The sequence below is a fragment of the Corythoichthys intestinalis genome, chromosome 3 (assembly GCF_030265065.1).
Source record: "Corythoichthys intestinalis isolate RoL2023-P3 chromosome 3, ASM3026506v1, whole genome shotgun sequence".
Taxonomy (NCBI): Eukaryota; Metazoa; Chordata; class Actinopteri; order Syngnathiformes; family Syngnathidae; genus Corythoichthys; species Corythoichthys intestinalis.
The window spans coordinates 41939180-41960299 of record NC_080397.1 but is presented as its reverse complement, the minus strand read 5'-3'; the positions used below and the strand labels follow the sequence as shown (position 1 = coordinate 41960299).

The following is a 21120-nucleotide window of genomic DNA, read 5'->3' as shown; positions in this document are numbered from 1 at the left end:
TCGTTCATATCTCTTACTCCCATATCTCTTATTAATTATAATTTGAATTACATGAATGAGCCTTCCTCCTGTAATTAAAAATCTGTATAGGTTGAAAATATTTATACTTCATGGTGTGAGTCGCTTAAATCAACGCCATTCTCTCCTGTCCAGGCATTTTCCAGGAGGCAACTATAAGCGACCACGTGAGTCTCTGTCCACCAATAGCAGCAGCAGAGCAACATAAATTTGCGATAAGGGAAAGACAGTAGAGCTAGGAGGCTGTGGGAGAGACCCAAACCAATCCCGTTACAGACGTTTTTTTTTTTCTTTATTGGTCTCCTCCTGCCGTTGTCCTAAGCAGCATATGCAAGACTGCAGAAACGCCTTCGTCCACATTTTAATAATCAGACAATCATAGAGACTGGCTGCAGCCTTCTCTTCAGATGCTGGGAGACAAGGCTCACGGTAAGGTTCTCTACTTTTCCCGGAATTCTCTCTGTCGCGATGTGCTTCGGGGCCAGGAGTCACTTGTTCATTCAGTCCAAAACGAAGAAAAATATTTCATTGTCAAGCTTGTTGCAAAGAAATTCTTAACAGCATCGATTGCACTTAGGCAAACGAGAAGAATTTTTTTTTTTTTTTTTTTTTTTATACTAAAATGGTAAAACGTGAATATTAATGCAATGCCACTTTCCAACAACAACGGATCAACGTTTTTTAAATTCTGTTTGGTCATTCATATAATTAAAATATCAATAACGCTGAATATATGTGTTATTACAGGTTCATGATGCCCAAAATAAAATAGGTAGTGGCCTTGAAATCATCAGTCCTTCCAAATAAAATGTAGGCGTTCTTGAGATGTAATTTTAAAAAATGTGCTTTGGAGGACATAAAACTTTTTTTTGCAATTGTAATTGTTTAAAATTGAATAATTATAACAAAATGGTGTAGAAATTATTTTCATTCATTCATTCGTTATCCACCACACTTGTGGTATTTTGATTGGTATGCTAATTGTGTTTGGCCTACCACAACGCCATGTGAATGCAACAGCGTCACTCTAAACAAAACGATAACCATAATTTATTAGATTTTTTTAACGACAATAATCTGAGATTATGTTAAAGACAAGATTAAAATAATTTTGTGAATTTCAAAAACGAGCTATGCATTTATACCTAATACACACATTATATGTTTCCAGTTTTTACCAATTGTTTATCAGCACCGGAATAACATTTGAGGAATTAAATTTAATTAAGAGTGTAATCATAAAAAACTGTACTGTAGATTTGATTACATATCTGATACGAACAAAAGGAATTTTATTTAGAGAAGGTAAAATATGACTTCAGATATTACACAACTAATTCAAATGTGCTTTACAGTTGCAGCCTTGATATTGTACACTCGTGTTCTGAATGTCCTTGGTATTCGCGCGTGCGTGCGTGGCTGTGTGTGTGTGCGCGCGTGCGTGTATGTGCATGTACAGGTGTGACTTTGAAGGTTATGGAATACACTTATGATGACGATCTGGAAGAGTTGTGTCCTGTGTGTGGAGACAAGGTGTCCGGGTATCACTACGGGCTGCTCACCTGTGAAAGCTGCAAGGTAAACAGTCATTCCAGTGCTGCAAAAATAAAAATAAGAACAAGATTTATTTCGTTAAAAAGGAAGCTGAGGTTAAAGATTTAGTTTTTGCATTGGTCAATGTTAATGCTGACCTAAATATTCAAAAGTTTTTAAGATCTCAGTCATTCTGTTTTTACAGACCAATTGTATAGTTTTGTATTCATCATATTTTATCATTATTGAATTTACGTATTTATGGCCAGACCGAATGTTTGAGAGTATCAAATATTTTCAAAATAAATATTTGCATACTTAAAAATGACAAAATACTAATATGTTGAAACGTGTTGAATGTTGTTGAAGGGATTTTTCAAAAGGACAGTGCAAAACAACAAGAGATACACGTGTGCTGAAAATCAGGAGTGTAAAATCGACAAGACTCAGAGAAAGAGATGTCCTTTCTGTCGCTTTCAAAAATGTCTCAACGTCGGGATGCGACTAGAAGGTACGTTTGCTTATTTATTATTCTCATTATTATTTTTGTGCTCATAACTGAAGTGAAAAAGGCAAATGATTGGTGGAATTTTACTCTTTAAAGGGCACTCATTGAACTCATTTCATGACGGCGCTAGACCTCCAATCCATTTTCACTGGTAGAATCAGCAGCGATCATTCACGAGTGATCGCCACCAACCTACCCAGTCATAACGGGTTGGACGTCTAGCGCCGTGAATGGCATTGCAACATGAGCATTCACATGCAGGCAATATTCACAGTTTAAATGAATTGGACATCTATCGTTGTCAATGGTAGGCAATGAGTTAAATACTAGGAAACAACAACAACAATAATAATAATAATAATAATGGAGGCCTTGACAGAGTATAAATATGTTTTTGTTCATTTTCATTTGATTAAGTATGCTTTTATTGATATTTTGTTAATTTATAATTTTATTTTTTTCTCCCTTAAAATACATATTATATATAATGAGTGACATATGGACATCACACATGGGTCATGCAGGCTACAGCAAATGTTAATAGCCATGCACAAAATGTGATGTCCACGTATATGTTTAACTTAATTCATTTTCACTGGGAGGGTTAGCAGCTATAATTCACGAGTGATCGCTACCATCCTACCTTCTCATAACGGATTGGACGTCTAGAGCCGTAAATGGCATTGCAACATGAGTATTCACATGCAGGCAATCTTCACAGTTTAAATGAATTGGACATCTATCGTTGTCAAAGGCAGGCAATAAGTTAAATACTAGGAAATAATAAGAATAATAATATTGGGGGCCTTGACAGAGTATAATTATATTTTTATTCATTTTAATTTGATTAATTATGCTTTTATTGATATTTTGTCAATTTTATTTTTTCGCCTTAAAATATACATGTAAAAATAATGAGTGATATGTGGACATCACACATGGGACATGCAGGCCACATCAAATGTTAATAGCAATGCTCAAAATGTGATGGACGTCTGGTCTTTTTTATTATACTTTTTTTTGTGTGTGTGAAAATTATGATCATTTGCCCTATGAATGTTAAAGAAACAATGAATGTTCATGTGTCATTCCAAAGTGACTTTTCATTGGTTTCAAAGTAACACATTGGTCAAATTATTGTTATAATGAATTTGCGTTCAGAATTTGTAGCGTTTTCTAACACATTCTAATCATAAAATTCCAACATAGCCCAAAACTTTTTAGGGCAGTGACTCAGTCATCACTTCCTATTCGCGTGAGATGGGATTAATTGCCAGACAGCCGTGCGAGAAAGCACCTGCTTCTTCCAAGCAAGGAAAAAGCACACATTCTGGAGTTACTGATAAAACTGTGGAGACTCCCGTGTTTTAAATCAAAAGCTCTATTTAGGCTATACAAGGAGGAGTGCAGACTCTTGGGAATCTTCTCAGCCCTAATAGGGAAGCCAACGCGCGCGCGTGTGTGTATATCCGTGCGTGTGTCTGTGTTAATTCCATGCGTTTAACCCTTTATAGGGCACACATTTAACTCATTGCCTCCCCTATTCACAAATATTCTATGTGCAATACTTATTTACATGCAATATTAATCTGCAATATTCAATGCCTTCACTGTCAACTGCTGTTACTTCAATTATTTGCACTGCCTGAACATACATATTTTTTACTATTTAGATTGTATTCTTTTATTCTTGCAAGCAACTTTCTAGATTTTAACTTGTGCAATATTCAATGCATTCCCTGTCAACTGCTGGTACCTCTCTTCAATTATTTGCACTATATGAACATACGTAGGACTATACCTCATACATATTTTATATTTATTTGGATTTTAGACTTTATTCTTGCAAGCCACTTTCGAGATTTTTTTTTTGTCCTGCACTGTAAAGGGAGATGCTCAACAATTTCATTGTTCAACCGTAATGACAATAAAGGGCTATTCTATTCTATTCTATTCTATTCTATTCTATTCTATTCTATTCTATTCTATTCTATTCTATTCTATTCTATTCTATTGACCACGCTAGACCGCCAATCCATTTTGAGAGGGAGGCTGGCACTGCTGTCAGTGGCAGGCAATGATTTAAATACTATGAAATAATAAAATATAATAGAATAAAAAAAAATACAAGTATAAAATCAACTGCAGCATGTTATTTTAAAAAAGTCATCTTGCTGTGATAATTTTGTTTTGATCATATTTTATAAATTAAGCAATTATGTTTGTGTGCAAAAATATAGATAAAAAGAACCAAAAGTAATAATAGTAATAACATAATAAAAATATATAATAATTAATACTTTTTTTTTTAAACTACAAGAAATAGTTACTTGTCCGTTAAATTGAGCATTGTGGTAAAATAAGCAGCAAATTGAACAGAAAAAGTCATGATGAATTCCAACATTGTGCTTGATTTCTTGTTGGGCTCTTTTTGGCAGCGGTGCGTGCAGATCGCATGCGTGGGGGGAGGAATAAATTCGGGCCCATGTACAAGAGGGACAGGGCCTTGAAGCAACAGAAAAAGGCTTTGATACGATCCAATGGCTTCAAATTGGAGAGCGCAGCCCCTCCGTCCGCTTCTCCGCTCCACGCTGACTACGGCTTCGGCGGAACCCTGAACAGCATGCCAGTCATCCCCAAAAACATCCTCCCGTCCACCCCATGCTCTATCACCCCCACAGACTACGAGGCGAACCTTTATGCCCCGCCGGCCCTGGGCATGCAGTCCCAAGTGGCCCTGAGCGGCCAGTACCAATACACAGCCTTCCCCAGCAGGGTCATCAAAGCAGAGTGCCCCGACTACACCAGCTCTCCCGAGTCTCTAACAGGATACGCCTACCCTGAAATATACCCCTCGGCCTCACCGCAGCCCCCCAGCCTGCCGCCGCTTGTGTTGGAGATGCTGCGATGTGACCCGGACGAGCTGGTGGTCCAGAATAAAATCGTTACTCATCTGCAGCAAGAGCAGGGCAGCCGAGGCCGCTTGGAGAAGCCCAGCGCCCTCAGCCTCATGTGTCGCATGGCTGACCAGACCCTCTTCTCCATCGTGGAGTGGGCTCGCAGCTGCATCTTTTTCAAGGAGCTCAGGGTGAGTATACGATTCGATTTACGAGTATATGATTCTTTTGCATATAAAGGCACACTAGGACACGAGTAAAATCCATCATATATACAACACATTGAATTGTTGACAGATTTATATTATGATTATGATTATCATCATTGCATGATTTTCGGGCCTGAGTGGGCAACGAAGTCAGTTTTGCAAGGAGGCTATTATTTCTGGTGCTTACGGTTAGGATGATTATTGTTATGATTATTATTATTATCCTGCCACTTCAAATGATTATTTGAGGCTGTTCCAGTTAAAAATAAAAGTTGTAAGAGTTGGAGGAAAAATCTGATGCAGCGAAAATTGTAATGTGAGGTGACAAAATGGGCGTGAAAAAAAATCTGCTCCCTAGCGCCTCCTAGAAATGAGAAAATCCAGTTCAATCAATCCTACAGAATCGGTGGAGTTAATAAATTTAGAATGCATGTAAGGCTTGTTGTTATTGTTGTTATAATGACAATAATAATTATCATTATTATTATTCACAAATGTATTCCTCATGTGGTAAACATTTCTGATGTTTGAGCTCAACTTGCTATTTACCGGACAATTTAAGGGGCAAATGCAGTATTAAAGTTTTTAAAAACGCTTTTAAACAGTAAACATCAGTTAATATATAGTTTTGTGAACCATAACTATATAATACAAGAAAAATGGATGAAGTTTGTATTCAAATTATGTATTATTTTGTTGTAATGCAAAAACACTTTTCCAAAAATTCTTACTTTAAAAAAGAAAAACGGCTTTATGACTGTCATATTGCAACCCCTTGTCTCAGTAAATAAGATAAATCAGCACAAATTAGGAATGACAGAAAAACGTGCATCGATTTAGTAAATGAAATAAATCCGAATAGGGTATGTAATTTGTATGGGTGTGCAAGTCTTATGCATGGCTCTAATGGAGACACTTGTACTTTTAAAAATTGATGGATTGAAGGATGAGGAGGTTGACACAAGCCCCTGATTGATTAATTCATTATCACAATATCAAGAGGTGAAGCTACCGTAGTTCTTCAATAAATATGAATTCATCTATATACTTCCATTTATAGTTTATATGTTCTCTTGCTTTCTCTTAGCGAGCGCCTATTGTCACAAGTGTTTTTAAATCATTGTTGTCTTGAGACTCTTTGGGTGTGAGCAGAAAGCAGTTTTGCAGTTCTTCCCTGTGTGGGTAGTTGGTTCCTCCTCTTGTCCAGGGGTCCCCAAACGTTTTCCTGTGAGGGCCACATAACTTTTGCCTTCTCTGATGAGGGGCCGGGGTCAGTTTGTAACAGAAAAAGTGTGACGATTGCAGGAGTGCCTAAATGTAAAAATTCCTTGTTTTTCAGAAAGCCACAATCAAATAACGCTTTCTGGATTCTTCACGAAACAAAAGTAAAAAAAAAAAAAAAATATATATATAAATATAATATAATATAATATAATATAATATAATATAATATAATATAATATAATATAATATAATATAATATAATATAATATAATATAACACTAGAGATGTCCCGATCGATCGGCATCGATCGGGTCCAATCACGTCATTTTCAAAGTATCGGAATCGGCAAAAAAATATCGGACATGCCTTTTTTTAATATATATATATTTTTTTAAATTAAATCGTTTTCTAATTGTATTTAACGTTACAGACATAATATGGTACACTCATCCAGAGTCTTTAGTTTATGCTTAAGGTAGGGTTATCAAGTTTATCCCAATAACGGCGGTAGTTAATTTTAAAAAAAAAATGCATCACGTTAAAATATTTAATGCAAATAATGCATGCGCTACACGACCCCCTCACGCATTGTCGCGCTCAATCTGTAATGGCGCCGTTTTGCCTATATAGAGAGCTAAAAGGCAGCGTAAAATGAGTAGAGTGAATTTTAGCAGCCTTTGGAGCCTTTTTTTAATTGGCTAAAGCCTTACAATCCTTCTCCTTACGATTAGAAATATCGTCGGAAGCAAGGTGAAGCAAGGCAGTAATTGATCTGTTTTCTTAACACCCTATGTTATTTCCCAACGCAGAGAAGATATATCAATTGGTAGCACTACGCACAGTCATGGTTCCACTTCCCATCATGCATTTGGGCATGGCTACAGTATCATTTACTGAAAGCTCAACAAATACACTAGATGGCAATATTTAGTCACATTTGTCCTTTAAGAATTACTTAGCTTGACAGGCATCACCCTTAAAATACAGTGGTGTAACATGCGCGACTGTTCTTCAAACCGAGAAAGAGTTTTTAGTTCTAAAATTATTATTAAGCACGGTAACGTTGTGCACTGTTTGTACATTTACATTGTACTTGAGTATAGGAAGTAAAAAAACGTTGATATTGATTCAATCAAAATGTACTTGATGGATATTCGATTCTTCCATGTAAATTGAAGGTTTTGCACACTAGCCGCTGCTGGCAGTGTCGCTTGCATTGTAACCCTGAGCGGTATTTTTTGCTTCTTCTAATTAATAAAAATGATTCATGATTAATAAAATTAATAAAAATGATTTGAAGCCATCCCTCACCGCTTCATACCTTCATGCTTTGGCTTAGTAGATGCATAAGCATAGGGGAAAAGGCGCACAGTTTATGCAAATTGTAATTTTCAGGCTTCAGCTTGTCATTTAAGAATGGATCATTTCTACTTGCATCAGTAAAACTAAACTTTTTCTGGGTTTAACTGGGTTGAATCCTGAATTGAAAATAACTTTTATAGTGAGTGTGATCCTTTGTGTTTTTTTACCTTAAGAATTACCGTATTGGCCCGAATATAAGACGGTGTTTTTTGCATTGAAATAAGATTGGAAAAGAGGGGGTTGTCTTATATTCGCAGTCTAGACATTATACCCTTTCACGACGCTAGATGGCGCCGGATATCATTGAAGCGATGTTCTGTCATGACAGATCTCAGCTACTCTCAAGTTTTACCAGTTTGCATGATTTTATTGGAATGTTTTTCCTAATTCAGATTTGTTTCAAGACTACAGTTACAGTTAGACTTCACTTTGATGGTGAATGCAGTTATTGCAATTTTGTTGTTTTATCACAATAGATCGGTTTATTTACATTTCAAAAACCAGAAGCCATTCTTTTACGAATGTGATTGCACTTTAGTTTACACATTTAAGTGTTCAGATGTTAAGATTTGAATGAGGCAAAATAACGTGCTTTTTCTCTCAAATTTATTGTTATAAACATTTGTTTTGGATGTACTGTAATTATTTTCTGTAAAAAAAAAAAAAAATTTGGTGTTCAAAAAGTCTTTTTTCAAACTTGAGTCTTAAAAAAGAGGGGGTCGTCTTATAATCAGGGCCGTCTTATGTTCGGGCCAATGTGGTATTTGCCTTATTTGGCCATAATGTCGCAAGTTCATATAACATTTGAGTTAAAATAGGAAAGTTTGTCAATGCGAGCGTTAAATCAGTCTTAATGATATACTGTATATATTTTGGAGTCACCACTGGGCATTATCTAAAAACTGCAATGGTGGATTATATCCCAGCTTTCTGTGGGCGAAAGGCAGACTATTGGTCGCCAGTGAGTCGCAGGGCACACACAAAGACACAACAATTCAAATCAAAGCGACACTGACAGTCAATAAACAGAAATCTGCTGCCAGTGACATGAGTTTAACAGCATAAAACATGTTACAGTATTTTCAGGCCTCAAACTATAAATGGGCTGTACAAACCGTATTTCAAATACACAACAAAACACTTTTCAGTCACTTCAGTGGAGAACTAGGAAGGGTACTGAATGCACCTTCCACAAATGATCATTAAATTATATTTGGCGGAAAACACTCATATGACTTGAAGTTCTGCTCTGAGACCCCCAATTTGGCCTAGATGCATGTGTGATACATCACTGGAAAATTGAAAGTCTCAATTTTCTGGGGGAAGAAAAATTTTGAACAGCAGGACATTAAAAAAAAAACAACAAAAAACAAAAAAACCCTCCTAAACCCTAACCTGAGGTGAGAGTATGAGAGAGCATAATCAAAGATACCATGATTTTAATGAGATATTATTGCGTACATACTTTCCTTATTTTGATCAAAAAACTCCGTGTGGCATGTCTCACCGAGTGTCAAGAAACAGCTGTGAATGGCCACAGCTGGACTTTTTGGGGATTTTATGGGTGAAACACGGTAATATAACAAGGGTCGCAATGCAGAAATTGCAGACATCAAGGAATGGTCCAGATTTTCATTTTCAAATATTTACCCATTTAGACATTTTTATTCTTCAATTTGTCTTTGTTTGGATCGATTATTTAACATCTAAAATACCGGGGGAAATGCGACAGTAACAAAAAAAACAAAACAAAACAAAACAAAAAAAATCAACTAAGTGATAGTTATGAGGTAGATATGTTATTTACAAACACTATTTTTTTCATTGTGACGTAATTTGTTTAAAAGTTTAAAATATGCGAGTGAATAACTTTTTAAAGTCATTTTTTAAAAACAATATTACACATGAATTAATGATTCTAATCTAAAAATGACAGACATTTTGAATAATAAATATAATCACTTCTTTTTATGGCTGGGTTGAAACAAAAGCGGTTGCACGGTGTCTGTAAACGAGGGTCTTCAGTGTAAAACGGACAAATTAAAAATAGTGCGTGGGCTTAATGTGCCATGAAACTGCTATGGCAGCATATAGACATATTGTTCTATCAATCACAACAGTTCGTTTGGCTTAAAATACAGCAGTTCATTTTAAAGATGGGTGCAAAACTGCTTTTTCAGCCATGTCTGTGTTTTCCGCCATATAAATGTTTTTTTTTTTTAACACTTCAAATATAATAATTATGATATGTTTTAAACATGTTACTGTCCCACCAAATTACTTTTATACAAGAAAAATAGTAGACACCCAATCCATTAAAAAAAAAAAAAGTAGAAAAATGCTTGTCTATATTAAATGCTTCATTGAGTGAATCCACTCAAATCCGTTCAAACTACTGACTTACACACCATGAGTTGCCCCAGCAACTGTTCAACACGCTAAACGGTGTTGAAGCATGCGGCGCTTTGAAGTCTCGGTTTACAAGCGTCTCTAGCAAGATCAAACCTTAACTTTCTGTCAATATTCGTTAACTTTAATAAGCAACTCCCGTGCACTGCCTGACCCAGAAAAGTGGCAGGAGCGAGAATGAGAGACTCAGTGATTGGATCGGGACAGCTCTATACAATACTGCATTTGTTTATTTATTTTTTAATTGGACAAAAAATCTGAGATGGACTGAGGGCACGAAATTTGAAGCACGAAGTAGTGAGGAATCACTGCATTGTAGTTCCACGCTTCTTGTCATACATTCCAAACAGATAGATTCAAATGCTCAACACGTTAATCAAAAAGTTCTTCCAAAACAAGATTTTTGTTCATCAAACCAACAACAATGTGACACGAGGAAATGAAATGTGCAACAGACAATTAAATAATTTTTAGAGTCATAAATCTAACCTGTAAACTTCAACCAACCAACAACAAAAATTCTATTTATTCCATGTTTTTTATCATTAATTGTTTGTTTGATTGATCATGACAAAAATAGTGCTGACGTGTTTACATGATTTCTGTTAAAGTATTTCTTTATTTATCGCTATGTCAACATCATACAATGTGAATAGAAATCAACGCACTTTCCATTTAAAACCTAAGTCATCATGGACGCAGGTGCATATGAATGTTTCTTGCGAAATTCAAACTGTTATATGGCCATTCAGCAGCCAGTGTGCACAGTGAGAACAAAGCTGTGAGGAAAGAGCTGTTTCTCGGCACTAGATAATTACATTCCATGCCGACGATAACGGGGGAATGTCAGCCTTCCATTGCAGCGCTGCACTCTAGTCGCCCACATTGTTATAAAATTGTAAGCTATTGATTGCTGCGATATTTCAAAGCTAGCCTTTGTCATGTCTTTGGTTTGACCTTCCATTCACCTGTTGAATGGCAGATGTTGCGCATGATGTGTGCACAATGAACATCATTATGGTTCAGCGCAAGGGCAATGAACTGGACAGGAAATTTGGAAGGAACTTTACCTAAGACAGTTCTCAAATTTATCTCTAGAATGAAATATTTGAACGATGGATAAGGAAAGATGCATACTTTTTTCGTACAATTTTGCAAATTTATAGTAGAGCTGAAAATAGATATCAGAAACTGACTTTGAAGCATTTGCTGACCCTGGCTTTCTTCTTTGTGCATGCCATTCACACCCACCTCCAAAAAAAATTCTGAGTGGATTGAATGTAAATGTGTCCTAATAACAAAACCCAAAGGAAGTGTAGTTACTAGTTGAGTATATTAAAATTTCCTCTCTTAAGAGATGAAGGCCTATCAAAAACCCTAAAATTTATTTGCTTGCTGTCAAGATTGATGCAAAATCTTTCCTAATACGATGAAAAATGCAACCACCATGTGAAAAGATTTCTTTTCAGTGGACAACTGAACCAGCAACTCAAGTAGCTCGCAGCCATGGAGGTGCAGGATAACGATACTTGCTGCTTGTACCCAACAAGTGAAACATATTGAATGTATTGAACGGTCATGCAAGGGCACATCAACAGAGTTGTAGTTCATTTTAAAAACCCGACAACAAAAAATTGAAGGTGGCACAAAAGTAGCCTAAATGATGCAAAGCACTTCTCTGCACTTTTTAAGGGTTTTTGATTTTCATCCTCCGAAGTCAAATACTTTAGATACTTTAGTCTTTAGAATCAAATAAAATGTTTTCAACATTCTCAAGAATCACTTTGACTTTTTACCTCATAAAATATGCAGGACTGTGACCAGTTGTATTGCTTGTACTCATAGGCAGAGTTTGACTTTTGGGGAAGGGGGGGCACAACATGTTGATGACCCCGAAACGCAGAGTCAGCAATAAAATTAACTTACAAGAATGTTATAATAATAAGTTGACAACAAGCGTTTTTTTTGTTTCCCATCATTCTTGAGGGGAATTCTAAATCAGGCTGCTTAGGCAATACTTTTCGTCAAGATAGTCATCCATTTAATATGGTACGTCTGCCGGTGTCGTGCCAATGCAGTTACCCCTGTCAAAAATGTTATCCCCTGGGTGGAACAATATGGAGGTAGATTTCTGTCTTTATTATTCAATCAAAAAAAAGTTGCTTCAATTAAAAAAAAATGGGTTTGAATGCAAAAGTAAATTTGAAACAAAAAAAAAATGCATGTAAAAGCTCGTCAAACTCTTTCTTTTATCCCAGGCAATTGTAGGTCGTTTTCATGTAAAAGCTATTTTTCTTTGATTGTTTTTTTTTTTGGGAGGGATTGTTTTTTTTTTTTTTGTGATTGAAACAACTTTTTTGATTGAAGTAATGTTGGTATGTGTTTGGGCCACATTTTGGCTAGGACGTTTTTGTCTTTATTATTCAATCAAAAAACAAGTTGCTTTAAAAAAATATATTTTCAAAAAGAAAAATGTCAATCATAAAAAATGTTTTTGAATGCGAAAAAATATTTGAGATGGAAATATTTGCATTTGAACACTTAATTTTTCATTGAAAAAGTTTGATTGAAGCAATCCTTTTGTGTTTGGGCCATATTATCAAGAGGACATTTGTTTCTAAATCATTCAATCCCCCCCCCCCCAAAAAAAAGTTGCTTAAAAAAAAAATATATATATATATTTTCAATCAAAGAAAAAAGATCATTTTAAAAATAAAATTGCCCTACCCTATTTTTTTTTTTTTTTTTTGAAATTATACGCAAAGCACATGACCATCTAAGGTGCTAGTCACATGTTCTGTTCGAAAAATAATTTTGACCCATTATAAAAATATATTTTTTATTGCATTCATTATTGTTGCCGTTTTATTGCTTTACAACTTTTATATATAAATATATATAGGAAAGTCAATTTCATGCAATGACACTTTTTGGCCACCAGGGGGATGCCAGTCCCCCCTGCCCCCTCTTAAAATCCGCTTATGCTTGTATTATACTTTAACTCGAATTTAGATCCCACCACAGTTTATTGTTTCTGTAAAAAACATTTTGTTGTGTTGCTTATGTACATTCTTTCCTTGTGTTTGTGTGTGCTGTATCAAGGTTTTACTCTCATTATTACAGTAGCCGTTATGGAAAATATCAATGTTAGGTTCATACATAGACTTCACTATCAGCTGACAAGACAGCCCCTTAGGGGGCCGGGCCAGGCAGAGCGTCATGGCACCTTTGACTGTGATAAACTCAAAGACACGCTGCGTTCTAACTCCGAATTTATGTGGAAGCAGGACGTAAGTTTTAGTGCATACAAGCATGCAGGAGTGTCTCAAGGGTGATTTGGTCGAGGATTCATGGTAATTATTATATAAAATAGTACCATACATGCACTTGTGAAAAAAATGAATGGAAGACATTAGCGTAACTTTAGTTTGAAATATTTACGTAAAATGAATGATAACTGCCCGTTTTTTGCTTTTAGCCAAGAACCTAAACCGTTTTACGTTCATATCGATACAAATTCCTGGATTTACTCATTTATTCACAAGAATTTTCAACTTAAAAAGCTCTTCGTTTTGTGATGGCCGCCATGTTGGATTTTATATCAATACACAATAGCGTAACTTTACATTCAAATAATCAGGTAGTTTTCAACCAACTGACCGTTTTTGGCAAAAACATACCAATTTAGACATGTCTGCGTCCATACAATTTTTTTTTTGGCATTTACGTGTTTTTTTTTTAATGTAATATTTCAATCTAAAAATGAGGAGGGCCAGATAGCCGGCAAGACGTACTGAAGCACTACAATAGTGACATTGGGAATTCAACCTAAATAAGTTGTAATTGTATACAGAAAAATCCAAAATTTGCTTTTGTTGAGTAAAATTAATATGATTCTGCATGCTTTCCTCACTTATTAAGTCTATGATGAGAAAATTGAGTGATTTATTAGCTGTTGAAAACTCATGTCAAAATTGCACAAAAAAAAAATTGCTATTTCGAGCAAAAATGTGTATGATATGTTACATATTGCTATTGATCCTGAACATATAGGTGATTATCTCTGCATTTGACGATTTTTGTGCATCTAGTGTAGAATCTAAGAATTTTATTGCTATTTTAAGTTTTATTATACTTACGTACGTATATATAAATAATTAATCTGGATTTTATTCGGCATCGACTTTGAATTTTTTGATACCGCTGCTCATGGAGAGTCATATATGCCTAAGGGAGATGCCTGTTTTGGTTTTAGGTTGCTAGCGGCTTTGGTTTTGAAAATATTTAAATTTTAAGTTTTTGAAAATAGGCCCTTTAAATCACAAATATGGGCGTGAAATCGTGAATATGAGCCTGCAGTCTCTGTGAGTGACTGTTAATCAGTGCAGGATGTATAGATCCGCTTCTTTCTCCCCAGAATTTTTGATAGATTGTTAAATTGTCTGGGCTTGTGTGATGAAACATATGGTTATAACGAGAAATATTCTTATATGATTACATTTGTAAATTGGAGCATATCACGTTGTTTTTAGTTTCGAGAAATATTCTTATATGATTACATCTGTAAATTGGAGCATCTCACGTTTTTAGTTTGAGTATTAACTGGTTACATTTGACGAGTTATTGAATGGAATAACGAAAAATGTTATCTGGATATCCCCATTTCTAACAATGCGAATTTTGTAATATTTGCTTAGCTCTAATCTTGATAAACTATTGTCATACTGTTGTATTGTTACAATATACAGAAAGAGTGGTCATGGAAAAGCTGCACATGACTCTATATTTTGGTCAGACTTTCGCCCAGTCGGTTTTATGGCATTCTTTCCAGAGAATCAGGGCCATCCAAGACAGGAAATACAATCATTTTTGTCTCAAAAATGACATCATAGCTTGTGGCTGTTTAAGAATATCACCCCAACAGTAGAAAAGGTGAAACTCAATAAGTATAGAAACAAATTTAATGCATGCATACATACACAAACCCACATTAATCTCTCAATGAAATTACTTTCTCTTTAATCTGCATGTTGCATGTGAAGATTTTTTTGGCTGCAGCTGAGAGTCCAACTCCTCTGGTGGAGGAAGCTCAGAAGGTCGCCGAGACCTCTTACTTCCTTAACCCCTTCCTTTATCACTTCAATCCCAGGCCCCCACTGTAGCAGATGGGTGTGTGTGGCCCAGATTGGACCCTCTCCTTTGTCGCTACTATAATGTTTGATTTAGATGGACAGTAATTCTGTCAGCTCCTTGCTAGATGAATGTATGTCAAAACCCATTGCGAGCTGTGGCAGTGGAATTACCGTCTGCCGTGTCCTTCACTTTACAGACAACTACGCTCACATACACACACGTGCCATAGTTTACCCAACTGGGGAAGGAGATTAGTAGTTTCAAGACATACAGTGGGGAGAGCAAGTATTTGATAAACTGCCAATGGGTTTTCCCATTGACTGTGTATCAAATACTTGTTCTCCCCACTGTACATGCCAATATATAATACCTGACACACAAATACAACCATTGCTAATCATTTACAGTATGTTCTCATGTCGTTATTATGCTCAGCTTTCAATTTTACTTGTGTCTTTTGAATGCGTTTTTCAATCAAATTTTCTACTGTATGTACAGGAGAATGGTAGAAAACATTATTATTTCAATAAAACTCACATGGCGCAGTTACAAAAGAGGAGTTAACTTCTTAAAAATATATCTAAATAATGAAGGATTGTTGGCTGTTACGAGAGAAGTAAAAAATAATCATTTGATCAACAAAATTTCTACTACTGTATTTTGAAAATTGCTAGTTTTAAACAATGCGCTTAAGTAAAATTGAAAAAATTCTCACACTCATCATTTAATATGCTCTGATTTCTAAAGTGCTGCATGAAAGCATAATAATATCTTTGTCTTCAATCAATATAGAACAGTTGGAAAACCTTTTCTTTGACACGCTATGCATTACATCAGTCATTAACCCATCATTGAATAATGGAGGTGGGGGGGTAGTTGGTTTAATCTGTGACAAGAATAAGAATTTTCAGTTTAAAAGCTGTTACTTTTTCCCCTCATTTTGAATCCTGTGGCTTACGGTCCAGTGCGGCTTATTTGTTGATTTATTTGGGTTAATAGGTAACAATTTATTTGACCGCGGCGTCATAAGACTGCCTTATGACCGTCATAACTATGACATGACACGATCATGTGCATTAATGAATGCTTATGACAGATGCCATTAAGTGTCATCCGGCAAATTATGTCACTAACACCATTTATGTCCAGCTCGGATCTTTTACATCCATTCAAAAGTGAGATAATTTGCCGGATGACACAAAATGACATCAGTCATAAGCATTCATTAATGCTTATGGCAGTGTCATGTCGTAATTATGATGGTCTTATGACAGTATTATAGCACCATTGTCAAATAAAGTGTTACCAAATACCATAACTTGCAATTTATGAAACAACTGGAACAGTAACTGAAGAAATAATGAGCACAAAACATGAATTTTGAGTGTTATTTACATCTTTAGCACTGCAGTGCATGCTAGGAGGCATTTTGGATGAAGACAGTGTCAACAGCAGGTGGCAGCAGAGGTTGACTGTCTCCCCAAGGGAGCAGTAATGGCCAAATGAAGCTTCTTGAAGCAATAAAGCTTTGCAGTCAATTGGTTAAAAGCTTCGTGGTGGCTCATTTGGTGTTATGTCCCAATAATGACTGTCTTATGACAGTCTTATGATGCCGCTGTCAAATAAAATGTTACAGGTTAATATCTTTTGATGTATATATCCCAAAATACAGTGAGGACAGCTGCGGTTTATAGTCCGGCGCGGCTTATCCATGAACAAATGCCTTCGTGTCATATTTGGTGGGTGGCGATTCATAGTCAGGTGCGCATTATAGTCCGAAAATTACGGCAATTGTATTTTGTAGTCATGATATGACTAGCGTGCAATTGACATGTAGTTGAACCTGAACCACCTGAACCTATTAACCCTTTGTGTTACTGTTGATAAAGAGGTTTGAAATGTTTCACAATAAACTTGTATACATACAGTGGGGCAAATAAGTATTTAGTCAACCACTAATTGTGCAAGTTCTCCCACTTGAAAATATTAGAGAGGCCTGTAATTGTCAACACAGGTAAACCTCAACCATGAGAGACAGAACGTGGATCCCCCCCCAGAAAATCACATTGTTTGATTTTTAAAGAATTTATTTGCAAATCATGGTGGAAAATAAGTATTTGGTCAATACCAAAAGTTCATCTCAATACTTTGTTATGTACCCTTTGTTGGCAATAACGGAGGCCAAACGTTTTCTGTAACTCTTCACAAGCTTTTCACACACTGTTGCTGGTATTTTGGCCCATTCCTCCATGCAGATCTCCTCTAGAGCAGTGATGTTTTGGGGCTGTCGTTGGGGAACACGGACTTTCAACTCCCTCCACAGATTTTCTATGGGGTTGGGATCTGGAGACTGGCAAGGGCACTCCAGGACCTTGAAATGCTTCTTATGAAGCCACTCCACTCCTTTGTTGCCCTGGCTGTGTGTTTGGCATCAATGTCATGTTGAAAGACACAGCCACATCTCATCTTCAATTCCCTTGCTGATGGAAAGAGATTTTCACTCAAAATCTCTCGATACATGGCCCCATTCATTCTTTCCTTTACACAGATCAGTCGTCTTGGTCCCTTTGCAGAAAAACAGCCCCAAAGCATGATGTTTCCACCCCTATGCTTCACAGTGGGTATGGTGTTCTTCAGATGCAATTCAGTATTCTTTCTCCTCCAAACACGAGAATCTGTGTTTCTACCAAAAGTTCTATTTTGCTTTCATCTGACCATAACACATTCTCCCAGTCTGCTTCTGGATCATCCAAATGCTCTTTAGCGAACCGCAGACAGGCCTAGATGTGTACTTTCTTCAGCAATGGGACACGTCTGGCAGTGTAGGATTTGAGTCCCTGGCGGCGCATTGTGTTACTGATAGTAGCCTTTGTTACTGTGGTCCCAGCTCTATGTAGGTCATTCCCTAGGTCCCCCCGTGTGGTTCTGGGATTTTTGCTCACCGTTCTTGCTATCATTTTGAGGCCACGGGGTGAGATCTTACATCGAGCCCCAGATGGAGGGAGATTATCAGTGGTCTTGTATGTCTTCCATTTTCTCATAATTGCTCCCACAGTTGATTTATTTACACCCAGTGTTTTACCTATTGCAGATTCAGTCTTCCCAGCCTGGTGCAACAATTTTGTCTCTGGTGTCCTTCGACAGCTCTTTGGTCTTGGCCATAGTGGAGTTTAGAGTGTGACTGACTGAGCTTGTGGACAGGTGTCTTTTATACTGATAATGAGTTAAAACAGGTGCCATTAAAACAGGTAACGAGTGGAGCCTTGTTAGACCTCGTTAGACCTCGTTAGAAGAAGTTAGACCTCTTTGACAGCCAGAAATCTTGCTTGTTTGTAGGTGACCAAATACTTATTTTCCACTCTAATTTGGAAATAAATTCTTTATAAATCAAACAATGTGATTTTCCGTTCCCCCCCCCCCCCCCCCCACATTCTGTCTCTCATGGTTGAGGTTTACCCATGTTGACAATTATAGGCCTCTCTATTCTTTTCAAGTAGGAGAACTTGCACAATAGGTGGTTGACTAAATACTTATTTGCCCCACTGTACATATTTTTTGTTGATAAGATGAATCGATGTAAAAAAAATCCTTAGAATACCTCGCTTATGAAAATATTTGACAATGACAGCCGTAGTTGTCACTCTTTTGGCAAGAGTAGCAACCATTTAGCTGCAGTTGTTGTGTAATCCACCAGTTCTGTGTGTTTATATGGCACATTATTTAAAAAATGACGCACAGAAAAACGCATAAAACTACTCCAATATTTACCCAATAAAAACAATGGCCATACTATTGACTGTTTTTACTGTAGAAAAGCTGTTCAAAATATCAGAAGAAGTTCATTGTGTAATTTCTTTTCACAGCACCGGATTATATACTGTATACTTTGAAAACATTTTTCATACTATGCTATGGACTAATTTTTGGTTTACATTGTTTTTCTCGTCTTTGTCCTGCATGTGTTTCCTGAAGGTGGAAGATCAAATGAAGCTGCTTCACAACTGCTGGTCTGACCTTTTGGTCTTGGATCACATTTTCAGACAAGTTCAACATGGAAAGGGAGACAGTATCCTGCTGGTGACTGGCCAGGAGGTAACAACTCCCCCGCGCAGCTTTCCACCAGCACACTGCTAACAGAAAAATAAAGCAGTAATTCTGAATTTATCTTTCACTTTCCCCAGTCAGATTGTTTTGTTTTTCATTTCATTTTCAACATACATTTGGAATTTCCAATGGTCTTTGAAAACAAAGGATTACAAATGTTTTGGGGAAGAGTTGATCAGTGGGGCAGGTTGACCCACCACATATTCGTAAACTGGAAAATCTCAAACTCTAGAGCTCTTGAATTATATAATTTTGTAAAATATTAATTTAGCAGTGACAGGAGAACGTACTAATATAATTTTATAATTGAAAGCAACCATGCAAAGGAGTGGGCGAGACAGGATCCTCGTCATTTTTCAAATGCTTTCAAAAAGATATCAATTTGCCATAAATCACATGGAAATTTCTTTTTTTTTTGAATTAGCACACTTTACCTGACATACAGAAGAAAATAATGATAATGTGTTTTTGGAATGTGGAAGCTGAGTGTTAAACCCAGACCCTCCAGTCTCTGAGGCATACAGTACCTAAATGTGCCAACTACTAGGTAATGCAGGGGTCGGCAACCCAAAATGTTGAAAGAGCCATATTGGACCAAAAAAAAACAAAAAACAAATATGTCTGGAGCCGCAAAAAAACTACAAGCCATATATAAGCCTTATAATGAAGACAACAAATGCTGTATGTATCTATATTAGCTATATTAGCCTACTATCAAAATGACTAAGCTGTCTAAAAAACACATGAGCCTTCATGATTACGGTAAATGTTTATTTTCCCTGCAGTGCATCCTATAGAGAATGACGCGCCAAGTGCCCACTCTGTTGTACGATGCCGCCTCAAGTTTAACTTCATTACAAAATTAATGAATTAGAAGAATGTATGTGTCATGTTTGTCTTCCTACAGAAACCATATTAAAACAAAACAAATATTTCCCCTATCTTTTTTCATTTTCAAACATTTTTGAAAAAGCTCTAGGAAGCCACTAGGGCAGCGCTAAAGAGCCACATGTGGCTCTGGAGCTGCATGTTGCTGACCTTTGAGCTAGTGTGTTAGTAACACTAATACCGAACCTTTCATTTTTATTTTAGACACAGATATTCAGGATTGCTTCTGATCTGTGAATAATGCTCAGAATTAATCTGACGCTTTTGTTTTGCAGATTGAGCTGTCTTCTGTTCTGTCTCAAGGCGATGCAACACTGTCAAGTTTGGTCCAAAGAGGGCAGGACCTAGCTGTAAGGTTGAGGGTCCTGCAGGTGGACCGCAGGGAGATTGCCTGTCTGAAGTTCCTGCTCCTATTCAACCCCAGTGAGTCAACATAATAATGCCTATGTTGATAATGTCGATTAAACAATATACGGGACTATTTTTTGGAATGAAAATGAGACCCAACATTTCCTGTACCATGAGATATGAACATAAAACAGTCTAGTTTCTTGGTTAAAAGCAAAAAACCAGGCAGTTAAACCCAATGTGGCAGCTCCCTTATCACAACAAAGACCTTTTTACGTTAAAAATTCTTGTGAATAAATGCTTAAATCCCTGAATTCTTTGTAGATAAGAATGTAAAACAGGCTCGATTCTTGGTTAAAAGCAAAAAACGAGCAGTTAGCATTTATTTTACGTAAATATTGCGAAGTATGATGTCGTAGCGGCTATTTTCTCCCACTGATTTTTTTTTCACGTTTCATAAATGCATGCATAGCACGAAAAATATCAT

The 21120-nt window shown here is 36.5% G+C and overlaps 1 protein-coding gene across 1 annotated transcript in view; it reads left to right on the top strand.

The window, feature by feature from the left end:
- Nucleotides 1–230: 230 nt before the first annotated feature.
- LOC130913803 (nuclear receptor subfamily 5 group A member 2-like) overlaps nt 231–21120 on the top strand; it is a 32412-nt gene continuing 11522 nt past the window's right edge. Inside the window, exons 1-6 of the mRNA XM_057832674.1 lie at nt 231–447; nt 1478–1596; nt 1921–2062; nt 4498–5147; nt 19266–19385; nt 20561–20708. Coding sequence (XP_057688657.1) covers nt 426–447; nt 1478–1596; nt 1921–2062; nt 4498–5147; nt 19266–19385; nt 20561–20708 — 1201 coding nt within the window. The 5' untranslated portion in view covers nt 231–425. The remainder of the gene's footprint in view (nt 448–1477; nt 1597–1920; nt 2063–4497; nt 5148–19265; nt 19386–20560; nt 20709–21120) is intronic.